General features: G+C 26.8%; 2 protein-coding genes and 1 long non-coding RNA gene across 3 annotated transcripts in view; 1 reads left to right on the top strand and 2 right to left on the bottom strand.

Annotated features, from left to right (window-relative positions):
• The first annotated feature begins 5367 nt into the window (after nucleotides 1–5367).
• On the top strand, nucleotides 5368–8343 carry LOC101489869 (probable receptor-like protein kinase At1g49730). Its single transcript, XM_004487385.4, has 7 exons — nucleotides 5368–5570; nucleotides 5971–6247; nucleotides 6818–6870; nucleotides 6961–7028; nucleotides 7511–7600; nucleotides 7726–7771; nucleotides 7858–8343. The coding sequence occupies exons 1-7, from the start codon at nucleotides 5507–5509 to the stop codon at nucleotides 8160–8162; spliced, it is 903 nt and encodes a 300-aa protein (XP_004487442.1). The 5' UTR covers nucleotides 5368–5506; the 3' UTR covers nucleotides 8163–8343.
• Nucleotides 5488–7527, bottom strand: LOC140919547 (uncharacterized). The gene is made up of 3 exons (XR_012162208.1): nucleotides 7406–7527; nucleotides 7181–7273; nucleotides 5488–5612 (listed from the first exon to the last, which is right to left on the bottom strand). It is a non-coding gene; the product is annotated as an uncharacterized lncRNA (long non-coding RNA).
• A 1535-nt stretch (nucleotides 8344–9878) lies between the features above and the next one.
• LOC101493567 (dnaJ protein homolog ANJ1) overlaps nucleotides 9879–10187 on the bottom strand; it is a 2550-nt gene continuing 2241 nt past the window's right edge. Inside the window, exon 7 of the mRNA XM_004487664.4 lies at nucleotides 9879–10181. Within this exon, the coding sequence (XP_004487721.1) occupies nucleotides 10113–10181 (69 nt within the window). The 3' untranslated portion in view covers nucleotides 9879–10112. The remainder of the gene's footprint in view (nucleotides 10182–10187) is intronic.

The raw sequence follows: 10187 nt of genomic DNA, 5'->3' as shown, positions 1-10187 counted from the left end.
GATCAAGTGCAAACTCAATTAATAATGTTATTTTTCAACGTTATAACTCAAAAAACATAAGTATTTTAAACGATTTAATTTTATTATATTTGTAAGATTTGTTTTATTTATAAGCATTTTCCTATTTTATGTCATTAATTTGTACGTGTTGAGTTCGTTTATATATTATTATTTTTTAATTACTTTGAATTATATTATTTTCGATCGATGTAATTTTTATTAACAAATAAATAATACATGTTGTGACATATTTAATATTAATTTAAGATTGAAATAACATATATATACATGCTTTTAATATATGTATTTAATTTAATATCAAGTTTGAAATAAAAATTTAATATGTATTTAAGGACATATTATATTATTGTATTAAAACAATACAACATTTAATATGCTTTATTAATATATTTATGGCTTAAACGTCTTTTTGGTTCCCTTATTTTATTTAAAATGAAGTTTTAATCTCCTCATTTATAAAATCGATTTCTGGGTTATATAAACTAATTATTAGAATTTTTTTGGTGTCACTATTTTTGACATTCAACACTACATAACAATTAGATAGTATTTATGGGCAAGAGGAGAATAGGTCAAACGAGATTTTAAAAGGCATGAGTTTCAATTAATTTTATTTATATATTTAAATTTTCAATTTAGAATTTTAAAATATTTAAATAAATTGTTTAAAATTTAATTTTTTATTTAATTTTTTTTAATAATTTAAATTTTAATATATTTATATAAAAAATTATTTATTTATTTTTAATATTTAACTTTATTACATTTTTAATATTATTTCATATTTGTTTTATTTATACGTAAAAATATTTAACGTAAATTTACTTTATTTTATTTATAAATTAAAATTCAAACTTAAAATATTTATATAAATTTTTAATTTTTTTTATCCAAAAATAATTTAAAGTTTTAATATATTTAGATAAAACAACTTTTTTTTAATATTTTAATAAAATTAATAATAAAATTAATAATAAAATTAATTACAATAATAATGACATAAAAAATATTTTATTGAACTCACAAATGTCATATTATTAATGAAAGTGTCACACCATTAAAACTGATCGAGACCAAAAAAATTCCATAAATTAATTAATAAAAAACTAAAAAATCAATTTTAGAAATAAGTGTACTAAAAGTTTATTTTGAATAAAATAGAAGAATAAAAAAGTGCATTTAACTATTTATTTGTTGACTACCTCTCATCAATTGATTCCTTTCTACCCTAAGTGTCATTCAAGATTATGTTTACATAGACTAAGAAAAACTATAAATAACTGGAAGAGTGCTGCAATTTTATAAAAATGTTTTTATTAACTATTATTTATTATTGATATATACACCCACACACACACACACACACACATATATATATATATATATATAAACTATATATAAATAAAATGACATTCATTTTTTAAACATTTTTATATATTAAAACTACATTTATTTTAAAACAAGTGAGTATAAGAACACACAAGTCTAAATCATAAAAAATAATTAATACTAGCTTTTGAAAACGAAGAATAGATATAAATATTTTTTATAAAAAAGTTGACATTTTACAAGAAAGAGAGCATGTAAGTTGATTTCATAAAAAATTAAATTGTCATATTTAATATTAAAATAAATTTTATATATATGCTTTAAAAATATATTACTTAAACTCTGAATTTTTTTTTGTTGTTGATAGGTTTGCTAGATAGGAAATTTATTTAAAACGCGTCAATCAATAAATATGGACATCTCTCAGTTGAGATGGGAATATTGGTTGTTCATGTTATAAAAGACTAGTCTCTTCTAACTCTTATCATAAGTTCAAAGTTTGAAAAAAAATATCACATATGTATTTAAGGACATTTAATTTAATACTCTTATATAATTTTTTTGGGATATTGTAGATATATTAATTTATTTATGAATTTAATTCATACCATTTTTTTAAATAGTTTTTCTATTGTTAATCAATAATAATCTTTAAATGATTCATAATATTTGACTTTTGTTATAACTATTTATAAAATAACTAAATAATTGATCATAATTTATCAACGGTGTATTCCGGTGCATGAAAATTAAACTCTTTATTTATTAAGAATATTTTTACCTATATTGAATATAAGAGAAAAATATTAAAGACTCTTTAATTTATCAACGGTGTATTCCAGTGCATTAAATATTTTTATTTACTCACTCCTATATTGAATATAAGAGAAAAATATATATATATTCATATTTGGTAGTCTCAAGGAGAAGTAAATTTAACTAATCTTTCTATACTTGATGGCATCATTTCTAAATTATCCATCAATTAATACAAGTATTAAGGACATTTTTAAGAATGTACCTTTTATAACATCAAAAAGATTAATTGTATTAGATTAACTTATTATATTTAGAAAAAATAAAATATAATTTATTATCATATTACATTAATCATCATGCACAAAATTTTATGTATATATAAATTATAGTTATGTAATCCAACAATCAATTATATAATTATATTTTCAAAAAGTGTATACATCAATTTGAAAGTATTTCACGATGTATCAAATATTTTAAAATATTAACGAAAACTTATGAAATTGATTTACTTGATAAATTTTTTTAATTGGACCGTTGATTGATAAAATTTCATGTTTAAAATAAACTATTAAGCTGAATGATTCTACCTAGAGTTAATTCTAGAGTAATTTTATCTCTTCTTTTATATGTGCATGTGTTGTGTAAACAAGCTAGAGTCATTATCTTGGAGCCTATAATATGTTTGAACGTTGCTTATTTAATTAATTTGAGCTACAGTTTAATTAATTAAACAAATGGGTTTTAACACACATTGAACGAATCAAATTCAAATAGTTTAAGAATATATAACTCAATTTATTTACGATGTGGTTTATGCATTATATAATAATAAAAATAAAAATAATCAAAACCACAGCGTGGTAAAGTATGATGTGGTAGAGAATTTAAGACAGTATATACGATAACTATGTATATTTTAAATTTGTAAACTATTATTACTCTATTATTTCTAATGATTGTTGATATATAAAAAATCAGTACTGAAGATATCAACTTCTAACATGTGTTAGTATTCATCCAATAGAACTTGTCGATTGTATCATGTAACTGTTGAATTTGTCTCTTTAAAAAGTTCTACATATTAAAAAAAAAAAAAAAAAAAAAAAGGGAAATCTTATAATTTCTTAAAAATGGGAAATCTTATAATTTCTTAAAAAAGGGGGTCAAATAATAATTTTCAAAAGTAGAGGGATAAAAATGTAAATATAAAAAGGTACACGACTTCTCTACAATAACTCTTTGCTAAAACCACAGCGTGGTAAAGCATGACGTGGTAGAAAGCTGTAAGATACAAAAAATGACGTGGCTAATGAGGTGGTAGGTGACGTGTAAAGTGACTTTGTGAAGTGACGTGACACGTGACAAAGTATTAGTGGACGATGGTTGTTCAATGGATAGGTTCGTATTACCAGGATTTGTACCTCTTGAGTGGAATGCAATGTCTATTTTTTTTGTGGATTCAAATTAAAAATGGAAGTTTGAAGATTGACTCCTCCTTACTTAAAAAACTCATATATTCCAAAATGAATTTTGATATTTCTTTCAATCACAACTCACTGAATTTTAGCTATCATACAAAAATGGATCAGAACTACAAAGAAAACAAAGACTCATTATTTTAAGAATACTCACTTTTGTATTTTACTACTTGATGATATACAAGTAGTAAAATACTCACTTTTGTATTTTACTACTTGTTGAACTCCCACTTATAGGAGAAGGGAAACTAAGAGAGTTACATCATTACATGCAATAAACTAAGTACAGCTCATGCAATAAACGAAGTGCATCACAAACAAGATAGTAATTACTATTACGTGAGATAAGTTAAAAAATATATAAGAGTATTTTTATACTGAAAAGGCTACATTATAACAGGGTATTAATTTTATGGATTTATATTATTTAAAATAAATATTTTACTTTAAAAAATAGAATGAATAATATCAATTATATCAAATAAATGAATAATATATGTATATATATTATCAATTATTAGTGATTAACAAATTCACTTATTGACCAATTTTTTACTTTAGTAGAGTTAAATCATATTCTATAGATTTAGAGATAAATAAGGAGTCAAAGCCTCTAAAACTCTCATAAATGGAAGTAAATATTTCGAGGGTGGAATAGAAGCCTCTAATCTCCGAATAGTAATACTAATTAGTTAGAACTTAACAATAGTCTGGATTCTTCGAGAAAAAAAGTATAGTTGAAAATGTGAGTTTTCTAGTTTCCACCACTCACTTATACATCTCATCCAAAATATACTTAAAAAAAACTATTTTACTATATATAAAAAGTTGAAATATTTTTTCTTCTTCGTTATCATTCTTAAATTCGAAACTTTAGCAAATTTTTTTAGCATTTTTAAAACTTTTGAAACACAAGTTATTTTTTTTTCCGAACTTTTTGATTAATTTGAAACATTCGAAACATAATTTATAGTTTTTCAAAGTTTCGAACAATATGAAACTTCTGAAAAAAAAATTAATTAATATTTTCAAATTAGGAAATACTAGAAATTCGAAAATAGAAATATAAAATTGTGGAAATAGAAATATTTCATAATAGGAAATTTCAGAAATTCAACTAATATTTATATTGTAAATAAAATATTTATTTAAAAAATAATATAATTATTTTGAAATGAAATTTACATTTAAAAAATTTGAGTAAAATTTTGAAATTTTCATTTCTTCCAAAGTTTCGAAATGTAAAATACGTTTTGAAAATTTGATTTTAAATTTTTTTGAAAAATTCATATATTAAAATTTTGAAAGTTCCAAAATTTTTGTTAAAGATAAAAATTTTAAAAATATTTTTTAAATACAATAAATTGTATTTTGAAAATTTTAAATTAATTCAAATTTTTAAAAATAAACTATTTCTAAAAATTTATAATCAATTAAAATTTAATATTTTTTTAATTGTTTATGCTGATGTTTTGAATGTGAGTCAAAAGAAAAAAAAATTGACAAAGAAAATTAAATAATCTTTTTAAATGTGGTAGGAGGTGAGATGTAAAACTGGATGTGGGAAGTAGAAAACTGTGGAAGGTTACTTGGGCCCTTTTGTTGTTGGCCTATTTTAGAAGTACATATTATATATTAAAAAAAAACCCGAGTGCCTAACGGGAAACAGTTTTCTGTTCTAACCGTTCCCGTGAAGATGATGTCGACGCACGTTACACCTGATCCCCATTCCGTTGCGTGTCTCACTCTCCTCAAAGTGCAACTTTAAGAAACAACAGATTCGTTTTTTAATTTTTCATAAAAAACAAAAAAAAGAAGTTTCCATTTACAAAAACAAGTAAAATTGGAAATGGAATTTGACGGTGTTATCTTCCAACTCAACTCCGTTATTTGTAACCGACACATTCATCACCATAATGGATCCCTTGATCCGCAAGCTCCGGCGTCACCTTCTCCGTTGGCTTCACCGATCTCGTTCCGGTAGTTCTTCCTTTAATTCAATCCTTTCTCGATCTTTTTCCACTGCAATTCAATGCTTCTCAATTCTCATTGCTTTTTTCATACAGAACATTCAAAGTTTACAATCACTTCACTATTTCACCGTTAATTCTAAACATCTTGTTAATCAGTTTTCATTTCATTTAGAATATTTAAATTGAAAATAAATTCTAAATTGATAGAATGAGAAAATATCATGAATATATGATATAGTCGTTATATGGATTTAGTGGAGATTTAACAAATTAACCACTGGAAACTAACTTTAACTAACTCATTTTTTATTTATTTAAAGAATTGCTACTTCATGTTTGATTTGGAAATTATAAGGAGTTTATAGCTGAATTGAAATTTGATGATTGTAATTTTTTGAATTGTTTAGGTTCGGTACTTTTTGTGAGAAGAATTTCATACAAGGAGGTTAGAAAAGCAACCGATGGTTTTCAAAGAATCGTTTTTAGCAATTCTGAAATTTCTGCGTACGCTGCGAATTTTGGAGAGAGTGATGGTGGTGTTTGTTTGGTGAAAGAAGTTAAAGATTTTGATAGAGGAAATGATGATAATTTCCATAGACAAGTTCAGTTCCTGGGACGCTTGCATCATCGTCACCTTCTCTCACTCAAAGGCTTTTCTTTGAAACACAATCACAAGAGCAAGAGGTTTCACATTTCTCTCTCTCTTTTTTTTTTAATTGGGAAAGTTTGCATGCTCAACATTTATAAGTGATAATGTGAACTATGAGTCTTGTTGTTATCAGTTAATTAGCAAGTAAGAATGTTCGATGGACATTTTTATTCAAGCAGGATTAGAAATTGATTTAGTTTCAATTTGCATTAGCCTCTTATGAAAATATATCAACTGCAATGGTTTATGGTGCTTCAGTTATTTAAAAAAAACAAAAAAAAACAAAAACTTCACAAAATGGTAGATTTTTACAATTCGTAAAACTTAAAAAAAGTTGAGAAGTTAGAGACAAAATTTAACATATATGAGATATTAATGTTAAAAATTATCATAGTTATTGCAAAATTCTTTTGATAACTCATTTTCTGTAAATGTTAAAAAGTTTATCCAAACTGCTTCTAATTATTCATTTGTTCTATAGGATGAGATTGTATTTTTTTTGGACATTGACAATTATTACTTATTATTGTTAGAGTTTCTTTGGTATGGGGGTAGATTGATGTATAGCAACTTTGTAACTTTTTTTCATTGGGTTATTTCTGTAGACTGCTCATATTTGACAACATAGAAAACGGAAGCTTAAAGGAGCATCTAAATGGTAAATTTTGAAAGGGAAAAAAAGTTTAGAGGAGCATCTGTATGAGATTTTCAATATTTTGATTTTGTTTTGATGATTGAATGCTGACAGACCCCTTGAAGACTCCCTTAAATTGGAGGACAAGGTTGCAGATAGCTAATGGTGTTGTGGCTGCACTGGTAATTAAGCTCTGTAAATTAAAGCATGTTCAAATCAAAGATGCCTGATATTTTCAATTTGATACTACATTCTTTTTTTTTTTTCTATTGCAATTAATTTAAAAACCCTGATATTTAAGTGTCCTAAATTAATTATGAATGTGAGGAAGTACCTGCTAAGTTTGACATTGTCCAATACCTGCTAAGTTTGACACTGTTCAATACCTGCTCTGCTTGCGTTAGACCCCGTCCGAAAGAAAAACTAACTGCTTGGCAAATACGGCAAAATGAATAACGTAAATGTGTTAGGTTAATTAGCTTGTGTCTATTCAATTAGTGTCATTTAGAAATTGATCGTTAAGTACCAAAATTTGACTTAAAAGAGGACGACTAACCACCTGTCTGTTCACTATTTTTCCTAATGTACTTAAAGGCACAAGAAATTTATCTCTCACTAATTTTGGCCCCTTCTTAGTTCTTACATATGTTGTTTCTGGATGCAGGAATACTTATTTCTTTTCAGTGAACCACCAGTAACTCATGTCTCTATCAGCTCTGGCAATATTATGTTAGATGAGAACTTCACCGCTAAAGTAAGGAACTATTTCTCTGTCTCACTGTAATACACCATATCTGATCTGATTAATCATTGCCAGCGGCACATAAAGAAATCTAATTTAGAAATAGCGTTAAATGAGATTCCCTTCTGTGGTTACAGCTATCCGACTTTGGCCTTCAAACTGGTGGAAAATCTGTCACACAAGGTCACTTCTTTTTGTAAACCACTCTTGCAACAAAAATGAATTTTGAAAGTACTTACTACTTACACTTTGGAGTTTACATATTTCAGATTGCACTGGGCAGGAAAGTTGTAAGATTATATTCCAACTTGGAGTACTCATACTGGAACTTGTCACAGGTCAGTCTTCAGAGATGGAAGGTTCTGATTTAATTGAATGGATTCAAGAATCCAGATTTTTCAGTTCAATAGACAAAATGCTAGACCCTGATCTTGGAAACAGTTTTGACTGTACGGAGCTTAAAAGTCTTCTAGCTGTGGCAAAATTATGTATCAAATCATGGGACAAGCCTTCATATACAGTTCCTCAGTTATTTCGGTATCTCCAAAAGAAGATTAATATTCCCCAAGATTAGGCCTGTTACTTACTTGTGTTGTTTGAATGCCTTGCGTTGCTTGGGAGATTCCTTAAATGTTTGTGTGCGTGAATACTTTTGCAATTTTTGTCTCCGGGAGAGTCAATTTCGTTAATCTCGTGTGAAACGGAATGAAGAGGAAAATGCTAGTAATAAACTAATATGTCTCTTTTTTTTTGTCTTTGATGGAGTGTTTTCACAGCAATTGCTGATTACCCTGATGAATTGTTAGTCTTCGTTTCGGATCATTTTTACAACAGTCACTTTTTAGAAGAAATAATCACTTTTCACCTTTTTTATTCGCTTGTTTCATTTCAGCTGTAAGAAATAATCAAAATATATATAAAAAAAAAAGCTGATTAATCATTGAGGTGAAAAGCTGCATACAGGAGATTCTGAAAAATAATCTAGTTAGAAATGACTTGTACACTATCTTTGGTTTTCAATATTATCTATAGTTTTCATATATGAAAAATTGTACTTGGAATGTATTATAAAAATATAGAAAATGCTAAAAGAAGTGTTTTTGAGATATTTATTAATTTAATCTTAAAAATTAGGTATTCAACTCCTTAAAATTTAATATATTTTATATAATATTTATTTTTTATTTTTTAATTCTTTAACAAATACTCTTAAAACACTTGTTATTATAACTCAAAAAAGATTTACTATTATTAAACAGATTAAATTTTAATATTCATGTTAGTTTTTTTGGTGACTATAGCAATATTTTCGGAAAAAGTTACGCCGTATGTCAGTTAGCTGCGCAAAAATGAGAACCTATTTATCCGTAGTGTCAGATGGCGCAATTATTTATTCTCTAGTAGTAGCACTAAACTCGCCAAATTATCAGTCTATTCCCATTTCAATATTTCATTTAGAGTCACTTAGCAACTCAGTGCGTACTGTGAAGCTTAGAGCCGATGAGCAACTTGTACAAAGGGTTTTAGCATGCCCTTTGTACTTTACCAAATTCAGAAATTTCTTTTAGAGAGCAGCTAAACTGTCAACTGGTTTAATTTGAGTAAAAAGAGGATGAAGCTGGAAAAACTGTGCCCCTTTTGTCATTTGGCTGTAGAAAAAACAGCTTACTTCTATTTGTAGTGTCAGATGGCTGAGTGAGTGTGCTTTTGATCTCAATTCGGTACACGTGTTATTGCAATCTAACTTGAAAACCTCAGATGAAAATTGCTACACGTGCCCCATGCCAAATGGAGTACAATCTATCCCCTGTATGGAATCTGGTGGTTAATTAATTTATTACACATTTTAAGATATCTTGAAATTTCTGTATTCCTTAGCATATGTTGGCATCACCCTTAATTTATTTAAAATCTGTTACCTATATAAGAAAAAACCTCTAGCCTGGTCTATAACATTGGTAGTTTGGTATTCTAATTGATTGGTACTACCCATGGCTTTCCAATTACCATCAAGAATACTAGGACAAATGCATTTTCGCTTACTTATTTGTATGCTTACTTAATCTCCAACTTCTAAGAGAAGTTGAAACAATTGCCTATTTAATATTTATCATTCCAACTTCTAAAATCAAATTTTTGGCCCATAAAATTATTTCATTTAATCTCCCAAATTCAGTACTAAAATCAAAGTTATGCACTTAACTTTTAGTAAAGAATGAAGAATTATCGACTTCAAATCTGAGTAAGAATCTAGTGTATTCTGACTAAAATTGTAAATTGGAACACACGATGGAAAAAATTGTTTGATAAGAGGGGAAGAGTGACTGAGCTGCAGACACAAGAAAACAAAAAAAAAAATTAAGCATGTAAGACATCTTTATACGAAAAGTATCTCTTCAACAATAAATGCTACACTGTTTGTTTTTCAAAATCATCCAATTAAACACTACTATGTTTAGCCCGTCGCACAAGGCTCCACAGCCATCAAGAGCTCACCACTGTTTCCATCACAGCATCCGACTCATTACTGCTGGGCGCACTGTACTCTCTGAGCACCACCACCAGGCATATCATCATCCTCGTCGTATGCTTCCTGCTG

This window comes from Cicer arietinum, chromosome 1, assembly GCF_000331145.2.
Source record: "Cicer arietinum cultivar CDC Frontier isolate Library 1 chromosome 1, Cicar.CDCFrontier_v2.0, whole genome shotgun sequence".
Taxonomy (NCBI): Eukaryota; Viridiplantae; Streptophyta; class Magnoliopsida; order Fabales; family Fabaceae; genus Cicer; species Cicer arietinum.
The sequence above is the reverse complement of the archived record's forward strand: the minus strand, read 5'-3'. Positions and strand labels throughout refer to the sequence as shown.